Source organism: Suillus subalutaceus, assembly GCF_016647625.1.
Source record: "Suillus subalutaceus strain FC151 chromosome Unknown DFJ58scaffold_30, whole genome shotgun sequence".
NCBI lineage: Eukaryota > Fungi > Basidiomycota > Agaricomycetes > Boletales > Suillaceae > Suillus > Suillus subalutaceus.
Genome location: NW_024540279.1, coordinates 342,393 through 365,452, shown reverse-complemented (window position 1 = coordinate 365,452; position 23,060 = coordinate 342,393). Strand labels below are relative to the sequence as shown.

General features: G+C 47.2%; 3 protein-coding genes across 3 annotated transcripts; 2 read left to right on the top strand and 1 right to left on the bottom strand.

Annotated features, from left to right (window-relative positions):
* Positions 1–8,550: 8,550 nt before the first annotated feature.
* On the top strand, positions 8,551–9,830 carry DFJ58DRAFT_873551 (uncharacterized protein; the record flags this gene model as incomplete). Its single annotated transcript, XM_041394373.1, has 8 exons — positions 8,551–8,567; positions 8,629–8,742; positions 8,768–8,849; positions 8,889–9,002; positions 9,096–9,148; positions 9,213–9,240; positions 9,439–9,616; positions 9,652–9,830. The coding sequence occupies 8 exons, from the start codon at positions 8,551–8,553 to the stop codon at positions 9,720–9,722; spliced, it is 657 nt and encodes a 218-aa protein (XP_041246015.1). The 3' UTR covers positions 9,723–9,830.
* Positions 9,831–18,133: 8,303 nt separating this feature from the next.
* Positions 18,134–20,663, bottom strand: DFJ58DRAFT_266814 (amino acid transporter). Its single transcript, XM_041379557.1, has 13 exons — positions 20,660–20,663; positions 20,371–20,604; positions 20,017–20,319; positions 19,903–19,961; positions 19,787–19,851; positions 19,683–19,743; positions 19,413–19,632; positions 19,316–19,350; positions 19,213–19,264; positions 18,694–19,152; positions 18,551–18,636; positions 18,428–18,494; positions 18,134–18,377 (listed from the first exon to the last, which is right to left on the bottom strand). The coding sequence occupies exons 3-13, from the start codon at positions 20,257–20,259 to the stop codon at positions 18,207–18,209; spliced, it is 1,518 nt and encodes a 505-aa protein (XP_041246014.1). The 5' UTR covers positions 20,260–20,319; positions 20,371–20,604; positions 20,660–20,663; the 3' UTR covers positions 18,134–18,206.
* Positions 20,664–21,634: 971 nt separating this feature from the next.
* On the top strand, positions 21,635–22,831 carry DFJ58DRAFT_744347 (uncharacterized protein; the record flags this gene model as incomplete). Its single annotated transcript, XM_041387311.1, has 3 exons — positions 21,635–22,002; positions 22,055–22,215; positions 22,643–22,831. Exons 1-3 carry the CDS (start codon positions 21,753–21,755, stop codon positions 22,829–22,831), a joined length of 600 nt encoding a protein of 199 aa, XP_041246013.1. The 5' UTR covers positions 21,635–21,752.
* Between the last annotated feature and the right edge of the window lie 229 nt (positions 22,832–23,060).

Sequence of the window (23,060 nt, the reverse complement as noted above, 5' to 3'; positions counted from 1 at the left end):
GGAGATCTAGGTGAAGACGAGACTAGGATATGGATCATGGATATAGACTGGTAGTCTAGGGAAGGTAGAGTCCGAGATGGAATGAGCTCAGATCTGATAGAACTAAGGGTGGATGAAGCAGGCTTAGCTGCGGAGGTCCGGAGGTATGGATATATGGATGTACAAAGGTGTACGGATCCAAACCAATAGTGGACTGGAGGACTGAAGGCATGGATAAGGGTATGGAGTCATGGATAAGGGTATGGAGGTCCGGATGTGCATCTGGAAGGCGTGGGAACATTATCAGACATAGGTCCGGAATACGGGATATGACAAGCTTCCTATGTCATCTCCGGCATCATCAAGGAATCCTCACTCTTTGGCTCAAGTGAAGACCTCTCTACCATTGTGGCTATCTACCTTGCCATGCTCGATGAATGGGAATCAGAACAGACTCGAGCCACTCAAAGAGGCACAGGAGATGCTAGAGAATGACATTTGGTTGAACCAATGTCGAACTTGCATGCTGAAGAAGAGCCTCCAGCAGAGAATCTCAGGAGTCGATGAGCCAGTATTGAGCCAGCAGAACCTGCTCGCAAGCGAGTCATATCAAAAATACACCAGATTATATAAAATTATATACATAGATCAAGCTCAAAGCAAAATGATATTGAATAGTGTCACCTGGCGCTGCACAGATGCTTAGGTAAGTTGTGTACTTCAAAATTTTTCAAGTTCAAGTTCAATTTGTACTTGCATCATTTTATTTATTTAATCATTCTAGTTTGTTTCATTTCTGCACTTCCCCTGTGCTCATTCTCAAATATCTGCACTCATTTTTGCCATCAGGATGTGTGCAGTCTCATTTTTTGACTTGCTTACCTGACACTGATGGTGCCATGGCTGTATCCTGCTCCCAGGAAGCATGTGATTTTGTCTTTTGACACTGATTGATGCCACAGCCACACCCTGCTCTCAGGAAGTGCATGATCTTGTCTTTTGACAGTGATTGGTGCTCTCAGGAAGTGTGTGATCTTGTCTTTTGACTTGTTTGCTGATGCTGGTTGGTGCCACGGCCATGGTCAGGAAGTGCATGATCTCATCTTTGATGCTGATTGGTACTGCAGCCACTTATGTTTACATTGCCTTCAATAAAGATTTTTTATGCAACCAATTTTTATATGACATATGGCATGTTTGTTCACTCAAATCAATGGACGAATCGCTTCTTGGACCTACACCAAGTGGCACCCCAACTAGGACCCCGGAAACCAAATTTTCAACATCGCGCCCAACAGCACTAAAAACGCCTCCAGGCGTTTAAGTATCTCTCTGAATACCCCATAAAACTCACAAAAACATACAAATAGATATCCAAAACAGACTAACATGCCCGCACCAAAGGGGGCGAAGGGTGGGCCCACCGGTGTAGAGACTCGCGTTTCTGTGGGCTCATATGGGCTCATTTTACGAATTCTGGCAACTGGCCTTTGCTGCACGACTCGCACCATCATTTGTACGCGACTTCTATCATGTTTCTGGTCATTCCACACACAACGCGCAGCTTTCCCGCGAAACGCGCCATAGGCGCGCTACTTTCCCACACAATGCGCAGCATTCCCGCGCGCACTTAGCGCGTTTCTCTCGCACTTGTCGCCCTACTCCATATGCAACTTCTGCTATGTCTCCAGTCATTTGTGCATACAATGCACAGCTCTCCTGCAAAGCGCACCATAGGCGCAACACTTTCTCACGCTTTCGCGTTTCGTGTTCCCGCGCGCGCGCTTAGCGCGTTTCTCGCACTTAAGTGCACTCCATCGCGCATCATCCAGGAGCATCCATCCATCATCCAACCAGTTCCTAGGTGTGTCCCTTTTCGTTATCAGACCATATTTAGCCTATTACACTTTGTATTTCATTATGCACCCTTACTTTACATCATTTTACCTCACTTACATACTAAGAGCGCTCCCTATTTGGCTCCGAGCCCTGGGAGAGCGCTTAGGTAGAACTTACATACTTTCATGTTCGTTTTACACCACAGCTTCCTACCAACAGGTTCCTACCACATCTTTCTACCACCATGTACTTGGCAGTTAGTTCCATGCAATGCATGCGTCCGTCGTCGTCTTAAGGCCCTAGCATCAGTCTAAAGCTAGTGGCAGTATCAGTATCCATCTATATCCGCGCTTTTCACCATATTATCGTCTCTCTACACTTGTGCGCTGCTCGCACTACCATCCCTGTTCTCCGCGCATTTTTGCCCTTTCACACTTTCGCCTTCCCGCACTTCGCGCATTTTTCGTGTTTCACTTTCCCGCGCGCGCCTTGAGCGCATTTCTCGCGCTTACATCGCCCTTTTGTCGCCTTTGATCAGGGTTGATCAGCATCATTTCGTGGATCCTTGCTTTCTTTGCTTCCCTTAAGGGTCGAACATATCGCACGGCATATCAAGACCCAACATAGAGAGTGTTTGCTTGTCATCTGACTTGCAGTCACCTTTGTTGTGTTACCCACACCGGCTCAACCATTACCTCTCCTTCTGCAGGCCCAGCTACTCGACAGTCTACCAAAACTCCATTATCGCAAAGTGAAATCGAAGCAGTCTCTAACGCAGTGTCTAACTACACCTCAGCAACGAAGTATCTCAACAAAAATCTCCTCAGCCTCCCTGATGAACCATATACCCTAACACACATGATTTCCATTCTTTTTCAGATCACCCAGATGCGCGACAATACTCCTCTCCCGGTCACTACTGCAATACGAGCAGCTGCTTTCGTTCTCAAGAAGCACGTAGCGTGCGAGATGGCCACTGAGGTAGCCCAACAACTCACAGACACACTTACTCCGTGCATTATTGAGCACGTTGTGGGAGCCATAGCCCCTCAGATGGCTAAGTTGTTATCTACTTCTGACCAGCTCTCAGACACCCTAGCTCGGACTGAAGCGGTTCACAAGGCCATGGCAAACGACATGGACGAGATGGATGACGGCCTGCAAATCTCAGCATCGCGCATAGAAACGGTGGCAGATGAGCTTCATTGCGTCAGTTGAAGACTGCCAGAACGCCATAAAGCTTCTATCCCCATCCCTCAACACCACTCAAGAACGCCTCAACACCCTATCAACCCAGCTGCTGACTCAATTCATGCCTACCCCTTGCGGCGGGGATACTGAGGACACCGACATCAACATTGACAAACACCAACGACAAACCTACAGTTTCCATTGTGACCTCTAACCTATCCCCCTCAATTGATAAGGCCATCGGATGGGCAGCCATCCGCGCACACCAAATCCTCCTGGACCCCACACCGGGCAACACTCTGTTCCCACCAGGCACCTCACATGGTGACATGGTACAGAAGGCAAAATCAGCTCTCACCAACATTCGTTGAGGTCGACACCCCAGTTGGCGACGTCAAATCCATCACAGCACTACATAATGGCGGATTCATAATCGAGCTCGAGTCAGAGACACTGGCAGAATGGCTCCGCAAACCCGCAAGCAAGGAAGCTATGAAAGGACAATTTGATAATGCTATATCGTTTCGCACCCGCACCTTCCCTATCGTCGCTGAATACCTCCCCATCCAGCTCCAGATCCAGGACGAGGCATTCCTCAGGTCAGTAGAGCAGGACAACAGTCTCCTGACCAACTCGATCACATCCGTCTGGTGGATCAAGCCTCCTCTATGTAGATCTGCAAACCAACGCAAGGCCTTCGCACTATTCCATATTGCAGACCCTCACACGGCAAATCTCATTCTCAAGGAAGGTATATGCATTAACAATGAACGGATAGCGGTCCACAAAGACAAGCGTGAGCCTATCCGATGCGCCAAGTGCCAGAAATATGGACATATAGCACGAAACTGTCTTGTGGACGTCGATGTATGCGGCACATGCAGTGGCCAACATCGCACCACCGAATGCGCATCCTCACACATCACCATCTGTGTCACTGCCGGAGTCACCACCACACCAGCTGGAAACCGTTCTTGTCCCGACTTCATCCAACGCTGCCAACTCATTAATGAGAAATATCCGGAGAACTCCATGCCATACTTTCCGACAGAAACTATCCTGGATGCATGCTAATCAACCGCCACGCTCTCTCCTGATCTCATATCCTGCGCCTCGAAGGGCTCAAACTCCTCAACAACGAATCTCCAAGCAAACCACCATCCCCTTCCATCCATGCACTGCATCTCGCCCACGCACTCCTCAAGGCCTGCAAACCCCGGCTCTCACAGACCTCATCAACCGTCTTGCATCCGTTCCTCCTCCCAATTCCTCTGACTCTGACTCTACTAACCTCACTAACCCTTCTTCCCCCCCAGACAGCTCCACCCACCCCGTGTCTAATGTCTGAACACTGGAACGAACCCACTGTCCGTCTGCGTATTTGGCAACAGAATCTTAACACATCCATGACCGCCCAGGCCTCCCTTTCAACAGCCCAGAAGCATCCAACTGGGACGTTATCCTTATTCAAGAACCACACATCAACTTCCTCTGCAACACCTCTGCCAACCACCACTGGCATGTGATATACCCTACGCAACACTTCACCCATCCTCGCCAATGAACTCGCGCCATCACATTAGTCAGCACATCTCTTGACACTAACCTATGGAAGCAGATCCCCTTCCCCTCCTCCAATATCACGCTCCTTCAATTATCTGGTCCTTACGGCAAATGTACAATTTTCAATATCTACAATGACTGCCACTCTCAATCAACACTCGAAACCCTCAACACCTTTATCGAACGCAACATCATGACTCTATGCCCCACTATAGACGACCATATGCTCTGGATGGGAGACTTTAATCGCCATCACCCGCTCTGGGAAGAAATGCACAACTGGCACCTATTTAACTATACTACTGCTAACCCTCTCATAGACTTAATCGCTGACTTCGGAATGATACAGCTGATACCCTGCAACCTCCCAACACTCCAATCCTCCAGTACCAGTGACTGGACTCGCCCCAACAATGTTTTCGGCACGGAGCAAATCCTCGATGCAATCATCACCTGCACCACAGCGCCAGAACTAAGAGGCCCGAAGACCGACCATGTCCCCATACACCTTGTCCTCCAACTAGAGACCCCGCGTGTCAACATCACGCCACAGAGGAATTGGAGAGAAGTAAACTGGGAACAATTCAATAAGCACCTTCAAGACCTTCTAACTCCCCATCCTCCTCAACCGCTAGCCACTAATGATGAATTTCAGCTTGCCACTCGTTGTTTAACGGAGGCCATCACCTCCACCATCGACGTCCATGTACCGATCTCAAAACCCTGTCCCCACTCCAAGAGGTGGTGGACCCGGGAGCTCACTGTCCTGCGGAAGAAGGTAAAAAGTCTCAGTCGCCTCTCATACCAAATGCGCGCCCTGCCTCTCCATGAGTGTCACGAGGAGCTGAAGGCCCTCAAAACTCAATACACGGACTCCATTGCCTCAACCAAGCAACAACACTGGACAGACTGGCTCGAAGACTTGGAAGGCAATGACATCTGGACTGCAAACCGCTATGTAATGTCCGACCCTAAGGACGGGGGTAAGACTCAAGTTCCAACTCTCTCTATCACGCGTCCAGACGGCTCCTCTGTTGAAGTGTCAACTAACCATGAGAAAAGCCTACTGATTGCAGAAGCTTTTCCTTTCCTCCTCCGCCTATCACTGACCATGTACCACCAGACTGTATCTACCCCGACCTGGTTACCCCGCACACCCCTTTCACTGCAGACCAACTCTCCCATGCTATTACTAACCTTAGTGGCTACAAAGCTCCAGGCCCTGACAGCATCTGTAATATTGTTTTCAAGCGCTGCGCGCCCACCTTGATTCCACACCTCTTACATATATTCAATGCCGTCTTCACTCACAAGACCTACTATGAACCATGGCGCCGCTTCACAACTGTGGTCCTACGCAAACCTGGGAAGCCCAGTTATGCGGCCCCAAAGGCATATAGGCCCATAGCGCTTCTCAACACAACCTGTAAACTCCTGATGGCAGTCGCCGCTGAACAACTGACCTACACTTTAGAACACCACCAACTCCTGCCAAATACGCACTTTGGAGGTAGGCCAGGTCACTCAACTGCTGACTCCCTTCATCTCCTAGAAGCTACCATTAAGGACGCCTGGCGCTCTCACCGGGTGGCCTCTGTTCTTTTCCTGGATATTGAAGGGGCATTCCCCAACGCAGTCACGAGCCGCCTCCTCCACAATATGCGGATGTGTCGCATCCCTCGTGAGATGGTAGAGTTCACGGAGCGAGTACTAACAGACAGATTCACTCAACTGCGCTTCGACGGATACACATCGGACTGGATCCCAATTACTAATGGTATAGGACAGGGGGATCCCCTATCCATGATTCTCTATATTATTTATAACTCTGATTTGGTAGAAGTTGTGAAGCAACGGCGAGGGAGAGAGACTCTGAAGGACTTGACTCTGGCATTCGTGGATGACGCAACATTTATTGCAATAGCAGATGACTTCGAGACAGCACATGCCATGCTAACTGACATGCTCGAACGCCCTGGAGGTGGATTTGAATGGTCACGCGATCACACCTCGCACTTTGAAACCAATAAATTCACACTGATGGACTTCTCTATGAACAAACGCAGATCCCACCCCGACATGATCATCCAAGGATTGACCATCCATCCCACTGCATCCCATCGCTTCCTTGGTATCATCCTGGATCAAGAGCTTCGATGGTCCGCTCAAGTCGATAACGCAGTGGCCAAGGGCACAGCATATGTCTGCCAGATCCGTCGTCTCTCCACAATGGCCAAGGGATTCCCACTGTCTCTCATGCGTCAACTATATCAAGCTGTCGCCATACCGAAGATGATGTATGCGGCCGACCTCTGGTATACACCCTCATTCAAGGAAGGCTCTGATGTCACTCAGCGAGGCTCGTTGGGGGTTGCCAAAAGACTCACATCTGTGCAGAGACTCGCTACCCTAGCCATCACTGGAGCCATGCGGACCACCGCAGGAGACGTCCTCGAAGCTCATGCTAACATCCTCCCTATCACGCTTGCCCTTCATAACATCTGTCATAGAGCCATCGTTCATATCACCGCTCACCCAGCAACACACCCTCTATACCTCCCAGTTAGGTGCACTGCCAAGCGCTATGTATCATCTCACCGCTCCTCACTGCACAAAACTCACCCGTCTTTTCTCCATTATACCAGATGAAATTGAAACCCTAATCCCCGCAAGACGCCCACCAACCACAAAGAACCCCTTCAAGACCAACATTGCACCCTCACGAGAAGAAGCCACGACACTGCACGAACAAATGACAGAACCAATTCAGGTCTATTGTGATGGTTCGGGCCACAATGATAAAATTGGAGCATCCGCAGTGTTATTTCGTGCAGGCGCAGTACCACGAGTACTACGTTACTACTTAGGGCACCAAGGACGAGCACACCATCTTCAAAGCCAAGGAGGTAGGACTAACATTAGGCAGCAAAACTAATATCCACAGAACGCAACATTCAATTCCCTGTATCCATATCCATCAACAACCAAGCAGCAATCCAATGTGGTAACAGTTTTCACACTCGTCCCGGCTCATACCTGGCAGACCGTTTTCGGCGCATGATGCAGACACTAGCTAATGATCGCGATGATTTTAACGTTACAGTACATTGGGGTACCAGGCCACTCTGACATTCATGGCAACGAGGAAGCAGATAAACAGGCAAAGAAAGCCATGGAGGGGCAGTCAGAACAACAGCCCTCGTGCCAGGCTACCTCATTACCTTCGTCAAGATTCACTTCCTCTGAGTATCTCGGCCCTCAAGCAAGCACACCGTAACTCCACTCAAGCCCAGTGGTCAAGAATCTGGGCTAAATCCCCCCATTATGCACGCACGCATAGTATCGATCCTAATATCCTACATCATTCCTTCATTAAGCTAACCAAATCTTACCCTAAACGCCTCACAGGACTCTTAATGTGCCTCTGCACCCACCACGCTCCCTTGAACCAGCACCTTCACCGCATCAGCAAATCTCCCAACTCCTCCTGCCCTCACTGTCCACATATCGACGAGAACATCCATCACTACTTGTTCACATGCCCTAAGTATAGCCAGGAACGTCACACCCTGATCTGCGCACTGGGCCGCAAGGCCACATCCATCCAATATGTCCCTGACAAGTGAAGAAGCCATCCCGCACCTCGTAAGATACATCAACGCCACTGGTAGAATGAAAACCACATTTGGTGAAGTGTCCATGCTATCGAAGCGTCCAAATTGACAAACACCTCTCAGTTACAGATTGAACCACTTGTACACATCATCAACTGCCAATCAACGCTGTACCTTATCCTACCCCATCCATATAACACGACCTCTACCTCGGCATCTCCCCCCCGTTACCATTACCGCTACGACTCAATTAATCCTCAAATAACCCAAACCTATAATCTCACAATCCAACCATATTCACTCGCCTATACGGAATCACAGTGTGGGTCTCACAACCTGGCTGGGCTGATATGAAATATCTAAAATGCTCAACCAGTATAAGTGAGTCTTGGCTCTGCCTAGCTGCTATACTCGCAGAATGCAAGAACGTTCGACCCTAAAGGGGACTGCTACTGAACACAGAACCAGATGAAAGAAAGACCCTTGAGTGCGATGGATGTGCGAAAGCACAAGAAGAAAAGCGAAGTGAGCGCAAAGCGCGAGAGAGCGCACTAAGGTAAGCGCGAGCGTGGGAACGTGAGCGCTAAGGCGCACGTTGTGTGGAAAATACCGGATAAGGAAACGGATAAGGAAGCGGATGTGCAAAGCGAGTGCAAACGCAGAGTGAGTGTTATAATGAGCGCGGATAAAGGTCTAGTATAGGCGGATAACAATAACCATCGGAAACACAAAGTGCGCCCAAGTGGTGACTACTACTTTAAAGTAAAACCCAATAGCGAGGGAAGTACAGCAAAGGGGAGTAATAATGATGGAGTAGTAAGTCAGCAAACTTTATACTATGGAAATCGCATCGGAAGCGGAAGGGATAGGAGCAGTAAGCGCTAAAAAATATGTAATGGCATGTAATAGCGCTGCAATGCTTGTTACAAACCACGAGGCAAGGGATATGACGTACCAATGAGGTGGATGGACATAGAGGGACGTTCCTGGATGATAGGTGATTCAGGGCGATGCAGGGTGATGCAGGGCGCTTGAGCGCGAGAAAGCGCGCAAGGTGCGCGTGTGGGAATGCTGCGCGTTGTGCGGGAAAGTACCGCGCCTATGGCGCGTTTCACGGGAAAGCTGCGCATTATGTGTAAAACGACTAGGGACATGATAGAAGTCAAATATAGCTGATGGTGCGAGTCGTGCATTGAAGGCCAATTGTCATGAGTTGTGAAAAGGTGCGAAATGTGCCCATATGTGCCTGCAGAAACACAAGTCTCTACAACGGCCTCCACTGAAATCAGTCAAATCCATCAGAACCTTCCTCTCCGTCACTAGAGGAACCATTCTTTTACCATACTTTGCATTCAACCAGATTCCTATACCAGTCGCTTCGGCGGCCGAGAACACGTCCAGACAATCCTTACCTGTCCAGTTACTTACCTGTGCGATCTTCTTAAAGTCACCTTTCCTTCATTAGATTGCATGTCTAAAACGCGCGGCGGGAACGGCGGACCGGTGGAGGCAAGCCTCACACCAGGGCATTCATGAATCTAGAGGTGTGGGAGGGCACAGGGGCCCCCAAGACTAGATAGTATTGTCTTACATAGAGTTACACTCTCAAAGACACAAATTTGGAATTTTTTTTTTGAAAAAAAATGGACTGCTCTAGTATAAGTGTTAACTTGAAGGTTCTAATGAGTATTACTAACTAACTTGAAATAATGGTACATACTACTACTAGTACAGTACTTCTTAAGCTGGTGTAGTACAGTAGGAGCCTCATTAACTGGGAGTCTGTTTGAATTGTGAGTGTTTCATTGCTGTCATTTGTGAGCCTGCATGACTGTAGAGCACTGTGGCTTCCTGTCACTAGATGCCAAATCTGTGATCTCTGTGAGGAAAGTTGTAGTTTACTGATGAGCTTCAACATTGTCTACTGATGGACTCACTTTCTCATGCCCTATGGCAGATGCCTCAGACAACACTTTTCAGCCCATTTATATTGGAGGTAAAAGTTGTTTTCGCAGGTTTAATCCGTGAGGCAATTTCAATGACCGTGATCGCGCATTGATATGGTCCATGCACTGCTGTGCTTATGTGGCTTCAAGCCCCTCTCTTAATGTATATTTGGGCACCTGCGCTCAGGTGAACCGCATCTTTTCTGTTTTACCGCTGTGAAACAGAAAATTTTGCTATATTGAACTTGTTTCTCTCGTTCCATCATTTATTCTAAAAGCGCATGGATCCTAAATCCCAAAATTCTCAAACTCAAACTAGTAGTGATTCGCAGTGTGACAATCATACCAGCGCTAGGCGCGTATGAGTGTCATAGGCATATTTTGCCTTGCCTAGAGGAAAAGAGTAAGGCGCTAGTCACCAGCGCTATTCAGCTCCCAAGCTATCCGCTTTGGAACCACTTTTCTCCCATAGCGCGCTACCCGGTCCGACACCTAGGTATTCCGCCCTCCCATGTCCTGCCTATGTCCACCTACCTCCGCTGGTGTGTTATATTTCCTTAAATGTCACTACTCATCAGTCGCAGGTCTTATTACATGTGTCCTCATGTTCCACAGTGCTGCATGTTCTATTACCTGTCGCTACATCGTGCCCTCACCAGTGTCGCTACTATACTTGCCTATGCAATCCCGAACCCCTATGCAGTATGATAAAATGACCCGTCCTACATACAGTACAGTACTTCCCTTCCCTGGACCTTTGCTGGTGTCGGAGTCACTTTAGTCGCTATATCCTAGTTTTGGTGCAATCAATTCCGCTCTTGCCAATCTCTCTGATCGCGCATCGCTTGACTTGCTTTGAGTGTGCGCCGCTAAAGTTCCCTCATAAGTTTGATTTTCGCAATGTCAGGATCGCTATCGGTAGTCGAGCTATAATCTAGTCGCTATTGGGCATTTCACTTGCACTATCTTACCTTATTCCTCGCTTTCCCTTCCTTTGATTTCTTCTCGCTGTCGCTAGTCGGACGTCGCATAGCGCTATCGCACAAAACAACTTGCACAGCGCTACTCACTTATACGCACGTTTCTCTGTCGGAACTCACTTGTCACTAGTCGCTGATTGCTATAGCGCTACTCATCGGTTTTTGGTCTTAGGTCGCTATAGGTTATTAGTCCTTCGCGCTATCGCTACCCTTGCATATTAGAAGGGAGTTGCTTCAATAGCAGTCCCTCTTGGGTCGAATACTACACTCGCGCCTATTTGGATAAGTAGCGCTAGTTTCTAACCAGCCTAGTCACTATTTCTCTTTCACAGCAGTCTCCTTCTAAACAGCCTTCAGAAGAACGAAGCCCCTCTCCACAAAAAAAACACCTTCAATTCTGATTGTTTGAGCTTTGTTGGAGATTATAGGCGAGGAACGCTCACAAAGACCAATGCAATCCTTGAAATCTTCGAGCGAGCATTGTATGTCAACAGGAATGAGTTCGGAGGGCGAACAGTTGCCGAACTCGTCAGTCCTTATCACTGGATGCTTGACTCCTTTGAAAAGCAAGTTATCCAAGCTGGAGAACAAGATCGCGAGAGCAAAGAAGAGACTTCAAAAGATGGAGAAGAGTCGCGAGGAGACCGTGATAGTGTGGAACCATCAGATAACTCAGAGTCCGAAAAGGACTCTGAGTCAGAGGTTGACAAATCCAACTCTGATTCAGAGGATGACGGACCAGTGCGTAAAAAGCAGTGAGGATTTAAACTCAACCTCTCAAATCTCACAAACCCTTCCGTCACTAGAAGGACAAAGAAACTCCCTGTCTCATTATGAAAGACCAACTCTATTCTCGCGAATTGGGCCCATGACCCCAAGCGGGTCAAGCGTAAGTGGCTTGAGTCTTCATTCGTCCCGGAGTTCCCTGAGTCTGAACTCTACAATATCATCCAAGGAAGAGTTGTCAACTTCGATGTTGTCTTTACAGGATGGTACTCAGACGAACCAGAACATGACCATGAGGAAAAGCTCGGAAAATTCAAAATTAAGGTTGGCGGAGAGGCCAAACCTGCAAAGTCCGTGTGAAGCTCGCAGGACTGGAATGTCGCGTACTTGCTCTTCTCGCATGCAATGTGATTTGCTTTCCTGCATCCACTTGACGAGCTCGAAGACTATGGAAACTTCATCCATCAAAAATTCGCCCAAAATGTTAGCAAGTACCATTCCTGTGTCATCGCCTTTGACAAGGCAGTCAGGAAACGCGTCAGTCGGAGGAGAGACTTACAACTCTCCAACTTTGACCAGTTTTCAGACCTCTATGAAGGGCACTTCTCCCTCTCAGGTCACTGTGTCAATGATGAGGGGGTCTCAAGCGGTTCAAAACGCCGACGAGGCTCTGATTACTGCAAGCGATGGAACTACAAGACTTGTAGCCGGTCAGATTCATCCTGCAACTACCGGCATGTATGTGCAAAGTGCGGGAGCGCAGAGCACCCTGAAAAGAGCTGCCCCTCTCGCTCCTCATCAAACTAATTCTGCTATCAAACGCCCTCGGTACTTACGGGGAATGGCATGGTTCATAGATGAGTCCTCTTTCAGCCCTACAGCTAAATCTTCTTTGTATGCAACCCCCCTACCTCGTCCGGGAAACCGCGATTTCTCACAGACTGCTTTGAATTCGCTGAATTCTCGTCCTGATCTTTTTGCAATCATCACTCCCGTCAATATTAGCGTGCTCCGTGAACTCATTCAGGAGCATCCTAATTGTCCTTTCGTCGAGTCTATCCTGGATGGTCTGCGCGAGGGTTTCTGGCTGTGCACAGATACTGCTATGGATGGATACCCTTTGACGTGGGACAATTCTCATCGACTGCTCAAGAACGAAGAGCATCAAGCTTTTGTTCAAGAGCAAGTCGATGAAGAAGTCCACCTAGGTCATTTATCGGCCCCATTTGGACCAAATCTACTCACTGGCATGTACAGCACACCAGTCCACGTCATCCCAAAACCTAACTCAACCAAACTCTGTCTTGTGGTAGACCACAGCGCCAGGGAATTTTCACTCAACTCCATGATCAACCTTGATGATTCATCAGGTGTTAAACTTGATGGGATGCGTTCACTCGGTCTTAGCCTCCTTCAGTTCCGGCGAGAGCATGGAAATGTTCCTCTGGTTGTTTTCAAATCGGACGTTTCTCAGGCCTACCATCGGCTGCCAATGCATCCTCTTTGGCAACTAAAGCAAGTAATTACCATGAACAATAATCATTATGTGGACTGCTGCAATAATTTTGGCGGGAGAGGATCCACTCTAATCTGGGTCTCTTTCATGTCACTCGTGACGTGGATTGTGAGCGTCGTCATGATGATCGAGCATCTGAAGCTCTACATGGATGATTCTTCCTCATTCGAGTTAGAAGGTAATGTGCTCCTATATGAGCCTTACGGTACCTATGTGCCTCGGAAGCAAGTGCTGTTGCTTCAACTTTGGGACAAACTCAGCATCCCTCATGAACCTGCTAAGCAGCTCTTTGGTCGGCGACTCACAATCATAGGTTTTGACGTCGATCCAAACGGTATGGTCATTTCAATCCCACAGGAAAAGAAAACCAAGATGATTGCATACATTCACGCCTTCACGGTACCTCGTCATCGCCACACCTTGCGAGAATTCCAGCACATTGCAGGCACTATCAATTGGCTGTTCAATGTTTTTTCTCTGCTGAAACCAGGACTCACTGCAGTTTATGCCAAGATGCGCGACAAGGTAAAACCACTTGCCCAAATCTATGTTAACATCGATGTCGTCCAGGAATTGACATGGTTGACCAATCATATGGAAAATTTACCTGGTGTCCTACTCCTTGACTCTCTGGATTGGAACCCAGAAACAACAGATGATGTGGTCACCATCTACACTGATGCGTCTCCCGTTGGACTTGGATACTGGTTCCCAGACCTGAACTTCAGATTTCAGTCTCATTTACCCGGAGAGGCACCAACAGGGTCAATTTTCTTTTTCGAGGCACTAGCGGTGTGCAGTGCAATTCACGCACTCACTGAGACAGAACCAATCCCCCGTCACATTGCCATCTTTACCGACAATACTAACACTGTCGACATTTTCAATTCTTTGCGAGCCTCTGCACCATATAACAACATCCTTATGTTGGCAGTGAATGTCTTGATCTAGCTCAATGTCGACCTACATGTATATCACGTCCCAGGGACAGAGAACTCTGTGGTGGATGCTTTATCCCAATTCAATAACCATCTAGCACTTTGGCAAGTGCTTGATCTCATCATTGATGAATTTACACCCCCTCAGGATGCATTGGGGGCTACCAAAAAATGACCAAGGTATCTCACCAGTCCCGCCGGTCTCGACAGGCGTGGACTTTGGAGCATTTGCTCCACAAGCACGCTATTGCGCTCGGTTTTACTCTGGCTAAATCAACATCAGCTTCTTACGACTCAGCACTCGCATCATATATCGAATTCTGCCGACTCCATAACCTCGCCCTCATGCCAACTCCTGATACATTCTCCTTCTATGCCATTTGGATGTCTGCATACATCCTCCCAATGTCTGTCGACGTCTACCTCTCAGGAATCTGCAATAAACTCGAGGATGAATTTCCTGAGATCCGCGCAGTTCGCCGGTCTCCGCTTGTTACAGCGCACACTCGCCAGCTGTAAGCGCTGTTTCAGTCATCCTGTTAAAAGAAAACAACCTCTGTCTCGTAATGACCTACATGGGGCCTTCCTCATGAATCTTCAGATCATGATGATATACTTTTTCTTGCGCAACTCTATTTCAGATTCGAGACACTACAACGCCTAGGAGAACTAGTTTGGCCTGATCAGGTTAAACTGCAATCCTATGACCATGTCCCTATGCGACACACTGTGTGCCTCGGCAATAACTCGGTATCTTATATGCTGCCTTTGTCTAAAATGGATAAGTGTGGACAAGGCAGCAAGGTTCTTGTTCGGAGCTCGAATTACAAGGATGATTGTCTCAATATTTTCAAGGATTACCTCCGCTCTCCAGACGCCAGTTTCCCTCACTATCCAGAGCTATGGTTGTGTTCAAATGGACATGTTCCCACTCGCTCGTGGTTTACGGCACGCTTTCAATGGGTTTTCGCAAATCGGGGATTCAGCGGGCACCCCATGAGAGCGGGAGGTGCCACTGCTCTCGCACTTGACAATGTGCCTCCAGCTCTCATACAAGCAGCTGGTAGATGGTCATCAGAAGAATTCCACAAATACATTTGCGTTCACCCTTTCATTCTACAAGCAATCATGCACGACGCCACTGCCGCCGCTGTCTTCTTACTTGAGGGTCTTATATGTTGATCAGAATACAATGACTATCACAATTGTATTCTTTAAGACTAAGGTGCCAGCTCCTCAAGTTCACGGTCAACGGATTTTCTACTTCTCGGTTGATAACGTGGTGTTTGTGGGTGGCCAAAGGGTAATAAATTACTTCTTTGCTAGATTACTTCTTGATAGTAAAGGAGTATAATATATTTTGTCAGCTTAACTTAAACCTAGTAGGTAATATGAACCTCTGAACTGAATGTGACTTGAATACGTAAAACGATGGATAAAACGATAGATTATTGTATAGGCAATCCCTGTAAGATAGTATACAATCAATCTAGACTAAAAGAATACGATTGTTTTCAAAGGCAACTTGTAGGCCTTCACTTTCTTCATGATCTCCCAGTGTTGAGACAGAAAGTGGGAAAACTCCTGACTTCAAATTCCTACATTCCCACATGGTTTGGGAAAAGAATGGAAGGGGAAAAACTTCTATATTATGTGAGAATGGAGTCCTTATATACATTTTAGAAACCATCCTTACTAAGCAATGAGTCATCACTGGATTGGTAAGATTATGCTTACAAACCAAGCCTTTTGGTGTGCTGAATCAGCTGCTTACTAAAGTACATGAGTAAAATATTACAAAGCATGACGAATCATGACAAAACATGATGAGTCATGTAAAGTCCTTACAAATCAGAATATTACCAGTCACATGACATGCTTACAAACATATCTGAATGGCTCACTGATGTAATCAAGTGGCTGAATAAACATAAACAAATAATGGAAAGAGACAGAAACTAATGGAAACTACAAATACAACTAAACAAAGCTTACATAAGTAAGAAGTATATCCTTTGTACACTCCTCTACTTATCTCCTTTTATACTGCTATTCATATATGTCATGGTATGAACTCCATACCATGCATGACACCACACCTTGACTTCTCAGGCACATAACAAACTGGACAACAATTATCATCTATCCCATCTTGACCCACGTACCGCGTGTCTTTCAATTTTTCTTTATAGTCCTTTAGCAATCTAGACTCAAATTTTGTACCTTTAGCCCCGACAAACCCGAGCTTTTCAGCTGGGTCGTCAGGCTTGCAAAATACATTTGTTTTCTCCGCAGACACTCTCGAGCTTTAGTGCTGAGGGTGTCGCGCTCCTCCTACTTATGTTCTCGACGCAAGACTTGCAAAGTCGAAAGTTGAACTGATTAATCGGAGGTAAAAGTTGTTTTCGCAGGTTTAATCTGTGAGGCAATTTCAACAACCGTGATTGCGCATCAATATGGTCCATGCACCACTGTGCTTACGTGGCTTCAAGCCCCTCTCTTAATGTATATTTGGGCACCTGCGCTCAGGTGAACCGCATCTTTTCTGTTTTACCGCCGTGAAACAGAAAATTTCGCTACCCACCACATATGCCTCTCCCTTCTTTCGTAGATAGCGATCTAGACTCAAATTTTGTGCCTTTAGCCCCGACAAACCCAAGCTGTTCAGCTGGGTCATCGGGCTTGCAAAATACATTTGTTTCTCCGCGGACACTCTCGAGCTTTAGTGCTGAGGGCCCCATTTATAATATTGGTATAAACTCTGCAGTCACATACATTAGCAGTGTGTTCATCCATGTAGGTCAATAGTTTGCACTACCTTCTTGTGCATTTTCACAGATCAAGCAACAGCAGCAGCCTGTTCTGCAGAGAGATCACAGATAGCAACCCCAGGAAACAGAACATTCTCCTCTGGACATTGTGCAAAAAAGTGCAAAGAGGTTGTTAAAGAAAACAACACATTCATTGTCATCATGACTCAAAGTATGCTGGCAACAGTGTCTGCAGAAATTCATCTTGAACTTGCCATAAGGGTTTTTTCTGCTGCTTGGCAGACTGTGGCTTGGTAAACATGGACTGATATTCAGGCTGCTTCTTGTCAGCTATGGATAAGAAGCAAAAATGAAGGTTCCTTACAATGGACATCATGGTAGTTATTGACAAAGCAGTGAACACATAAGAAGCAATGTCTTGTTACTCCCTTCGAAGCTTGGCCTTATTAAGGTTATCAGTGTGATGGGATGATAGAGCCAGTGCACTCACAAGGCTTACATTGCCTGCACTGTAGTCTGGAATAACAAACCTCCATGATGGTAATTCGAAGCCATCTCTTTGTCAATCTCACTCATAGCTGAGTAGCACCATAATTCTAATTCTTCCATAGCCATTATGATAGCCTTAGATCAACACATTATACCTGCTACCATTGCAATGCAACTAAAATCGCTGTCAGCATCCAAAGTCTCAGAGCACAGATATTCTTGAGCACGCTCCAGGGTTTCAAGGTGTTGAGAAAGGTGTTCCCCTGCTCAGTGGTCTTGAAAGTTATGCACCATCCTGTGGCTCAAAGGCTCAAGTTTGGCACATATCACAACAAGCTTAGATTGAGCATCATCAATATTACATCTGTGGAGAGTATACTAAGTCAGTGATACCAGAAATCATATGTGTGAAGTATCGCACACAACACCATTCTTCTGGGCTGTTGTGCAGGAGGGAATACTAAGTGATGATAACCTTGGACTATGAAGACTAGCAGTTCAGACATCCAACGATGTGGTAAGCTCAGCATAACATAGACATACTTGGGGGCAGCTAGTTGCTTGGGTGTATATATTTTCAATGTTTCATGTGAATAAATTTGTGTCATTTGAAAAGTCGTGTCAAAGGGCCAGCTCTGGCATCCATGATATCATTTAAGCGAATGTTTTAACAGGACCTTTAAAGCTATGCTTTCCCCACCAAAACCAGTTGATCGTGATTATGAACAAAAGACCGCCCACAGCAACAATTGAGTAGTTCATGTTGAGGACGTTCACTGGGTATGCCGTAGGTAGGACGAATAAAATGCAGATGAAAATGCAGAACTTCACAGATAATCAATGGCTATTGTGTAATGAATGAGGAATGTACGCACCGAGAAACTTGCAAAGTTCACCGGCCATGACCATTTTCTGAGGCAAAAAGGTCCAAAGTCTTCAATGCTAAATTCAATACATAAGTCAAGCGAGGCTCGGATACATGATTTTCAACAACGGACGAGTTAGGCCAGAACACGCGAATGACGATGGGTTGCAAATAGCTCAACATCACCGATGTGGCTGCTGAGGATAAGATGGCGTTAAACTGTGAATGTGGAAATGTTATCAGAACAAAGCATCTGAATAAACTGGACCGACTGACTGCAACAGCAGACCCGATGTAGGCACACGATATAATGCATCCTATCAAGACGCTGGTCCATACACCCCAGTATGGCGCTTGGAATCTGTTCAAGGTCATAAATTGTTTTTTCAACGGGAACGCATTATCTCTTGCGAGCGCATAGAACAGCCTCGAGCTTGCAGTAAAATTTGTAATCGCAGCCATCACTTGGGCAAGCGTCACCACAGCCAGACACAATTGCGCCAACTGGGGCCCGACAGAATCGTAGAAGAGTTGAGAAATTGGGATGGCGAATGTTGTGGCCTGAACGGACGCGATGTTCTGGACTGCGAAAAGAAGTGAAAGCATGTATACGAGACCGATCAACCAAGAGCCTGCAATGCTGCCTACGACAGCGAGTGGGGCCAGGATTTCTGCGCGTACAGCTTCTTCTGCCACTTGAGCTGCTGTTTCACATCCCTCGAGCGTGTATACAGCCTACAGCACGGTAGCACTGTGAGTCACATTGTACGCCATGTAGACATAATCAAACCTGACCTGAAGAAATCCAAGAAGCACAACAAAACCTCTCGATTCCCAACCGGTGAAGCTAGTCTGCCAGTCACTAACTTCATCCTTTGCAAAGTAAGTAAAATCTTACTTTTGAAAATTCGTGAACACGAAGTCAGGAGAATTCTATCACACGGGATCAGGTTTCGCGTGGAGAAAATTCGTCATGCAGATTGTGAGAACTTTACCTTCACAGGCGCTTTCACAAGCAGGGTGACGGCTAGCACAAACGTCCCGCCCAGCGTCCACCAGACATTAAACGTGCTCATTCGTCCTATAGCCTTCGTTCCGATGGTATTGATAATGCCAGAGAATATGTTCATGGCCCATGCGATCGCAGTAATTTCTACTCTCGTCAAAGTTCTTCCTTGTCCAACCTCTGCCATCGATGCAAGGTATAGAGCGACACTAGATGACAATTCACAGGTCGCGGATCATGTAATACAAACAAAACTTACCTCAAATTTCCGGAAATGCCAGTAAACACCATAGCCATGGAATAAAGCCAGCCAGTGAAGACTGATTCATGAGCCACCGCGTGGAGAGTAGACGCTGAACTTACAGCCAAGGATAGGCATATCTGGTTTCATTTTGCAAACCCAAAAGTAGAGTCCTCCCATTGTTGGGCTATACGACAACCTAAGACGCGGCTCTGGCAGGGTATAACGACTTGCTTACTATGTACTGCAAATCTCTGCAAGACTTAAAGCGATCAGAAACATAAAGAAACTGCATATCTATATAGAACAGCAGCTTGCATCGTTTCCAGGCGAACTGAAGCGCAGAACTTACATTCCATCCCCAGAACAGGCCAACCGGGCCTCCAGAGAACAACCCTGTCTGAAACGCACTGCTCATTCCAGTCAGAATGCCAATGGCGCAGAACGATATCCCAAGCACTCCGAAGAGAGACATCTCGCGGCGAAATTCGGCCCTGTAGCCCAGGTCCTGAAGGCGTTGATCAGTCATGGCAACATCGCGTGCTTCTTCCTTGTCCTCTCCTGCACTGGAATCTCGACGTTCTGACTTGAGCATGGTGGACGTGGCACACGCTGATTATCGTGAGCAGTTGAGGGGGCCAGCGTTATGTAGTGACTAGTAAAAGAATGAGAGCAAGGAGAGATAAGGTATCACAAAGTCACTCGCCTCCAGATAAGCAATGATTACTTTGGACAGTAAACGCTATAATATATAGCTCCGAATGAGCACATGCGAGTACTCAAAACGTACTTTAAAGTTGACAAGTAACCGGTCGCCGAACTTACCGACCGGGACGTCCTGTCAAGTGTATGTATTGGTGTGAATCATGAGGGGTATCCTGTGATCTCTGCAGAAGTAGAGATAATGAGTTTGTAGAGCTTCAGGTGTGTCACTTGACTCCTTATCGCAAATTGTTAGAATAATATTAATCACGTTTAGTAAGGTTTTCGCTGACCTTGAGAGAAGGCGCCGTTACACGTACTAATCAGTATAAAGTCGTGTGTCGTGTAAGTAATTGTGTGTTAGTCTGGCTGCACAGAGGCTTCGTCGTGAACTTGGCCAGCGAGACGGGTGCTCCAGGGACATACTACGACAAACCTCTAACTTATGAACCAGGTAGGCAAGACATCACCAATAAACTTCAGCCTTGAAGCCTGACGGACGTCGTTTCTCCTGCGATAAGGTGAGTTAGCTAATCAACTGGACGATACTGAGCATAAGAGTTCGTTTGAACGCCCGTTATGATCAGAACGGCTTTTCAATCATCATGAACATAAATGGGTATTCGAACATTGACAACACCTGCCGCTCCCCGATACGTTTGTAGGTAGTGATGGTGTGACACCTGCGACGTTCTGCTACAGTAGTCTCCCGGGTCCCCTAGCCAGGTCAATCGAAAGAAGAATCTTAGCAACAAGTACACTTCGAGCCTCTGAGTTTGTCGAACCTCGATCAACGGAAAGTAAAACACTGACGTCGGACTAAACGGTGCCAGTGAGCGCGGAGCTCACGCTTCGGACCGCATGTGAAATATTGACTCCATGATGGTTTGGTTTTTTGATCGATATATCGTTCTGATGCCGAGGCGGAACAAAAAATTATTTAGTTTCGATTGCCGCGGCAAGACCCGGGAACCAGACAGAGATGTCAACAGAGGTCAACGCGAAACTCCCATAACGGAAAGCTCAAGACACTGCATGCAGGAGACCACAACATCTCTCAGAGAGCCTATCCGGTAAGGTTGATTATCGTTCAACGCCTGTGTTAACAAGTTTTCCATCTTCTCCGAGATGTCGGCTTTCCGAGTCCTCTATTAAACTCCTTAGCCTGTACTAGCCCTGCGTTATACGCACAATCTTCAATAAATTTGGAATTTCACCGTTGAGAGTGGCCTTCAAACTGAATCTTAGACAGCCATCCGTGAAGTAATTGAAAAGTCGACAGGCTGCATCACTATCACCATTTCAGATGACTGGTTACCGATTATGCATCGGCCTCCCACGGGGCGAGCTACTTTCGCTGATGGTGACCGACTATGAGCATCGGCAATGACACACTTCGTCCAAGGCTCTCTCGTTAATCAGGCGCTTATTACAATCATACCAAGTTACCAACGTCTATCGTCCCGAACTGCCATCGACAACATGGATATACGCGTGCAGCATAACCTGAACCCTCTTACATGGACTTCATCCACAGGCCCTATATCCCTACCTTTGTCTCGTCCAATCATCCGCGTCCTTTTTCACCGCGCCAACCTGACCTCTAGCTTACAAGTTCAATCTATTAGAATTGAACGTGAGTCAATCCAAACCGTATTCATCTCATGATATTCACGTTCTATCAACAGTCATCAGCGGAAAAAATCTCAAGGTCCCCTCTGAGTGCATACCCGTACGCATATATGTGTTCATCAAATTCACCGAGACGAGACACTGGGGATCAGCTATCAGAGTCCTATCATCCGATCAATCTGTAGCGTTGGGCGACCCGAGGACTGACCTTTTGTTTGTAAATAATTGCACGAATCCCTGAATTAGAGATCAAGGCCTCTCCCGAGTTCGATCAAATGCTAGAATGGGGAAAACTCGATGGCTACTTCATCATCATGACCAGCTTTTGGCGAGTGATCTGCGCGCCGTCCATGCACATCTACTAACTTCTCGACCCAGAACTCTACATGAAGACCTCGTGTCCACGAACCCCGACTTACCTTAAGGTTCTACGGCAGCACAGACTGAGCTGCAGCTGATCAAGCAATACAATATAGGTGGCTTGCGACACAATGGAAAGCTACGGTGACTGAAATCCGCAATATTCAAGGTTTCTCGCCATCCCCCCCCCCCCCATCATTTGCAAGTGGCAGTACGCCATAGGCCAGTCATTATCCTCATTTTGAGCCAGTACTCATGCAACGCCCTCATTGTTCCAATGTCAGGCGAGCTACCATGTTCAAATCCTGTCTCTCACTCTCCCAGATGTCAAGACGCTCAAGGACGACTTCGACAAGGAGATACGCCACGCATCTTTCATGAACCCAAAGGAGTCGAGGACAAACTTGATAGTACTCTTGAGGAGAATCTTGGATGAGGTTATGCCATCGCCAAGCTCCTCCATCATGATCTGAAATTGCAGCGTCGGTCTCGCATCTGGCCGTGTCCGACTGCAGCCCTTAAATGAGGGAAGGTGGGCGTAGGCGGGAACTCTGCCTAGAGGAAATCTACATCTGTTCTCATACGCTAAGAATTTCAGCTCTGATCTTATCTTGACAGACGACGAAGACGCACGTGACGCCATCTTTCGCAGCTGTCAAAGCCTGTCCATGAATTTGTTCTCCCGCAGGTCCAGTTTACCCA

Excerpts from the sequence above, each read along its gene's own strand:
- DFJ58DRAFT_266814 (XM_041379557.1), bottom strand. The coding sequence starts at position 20,259 with ATGCTCAAGTCAGAACGTCGAGATTCCAGTGCAGGAGAGGACAAGGAA. Across the intron at positions 19,962-20,016 it reads GCCTGTTCTGGGGATGGAAT|ATATGCAGTTTCTTTATGTT; the intron begins GTAAGTTCTGCG and ends TGTTCTATATAG. Across the intron at positions 19,633-19,682 it reads GGCATTTCCGGAAATTTGAG|TGTCGCTCTATACCTTGCAT; the intron begins GTAAGTTTTGTT and ends ATTGTCATCTAG.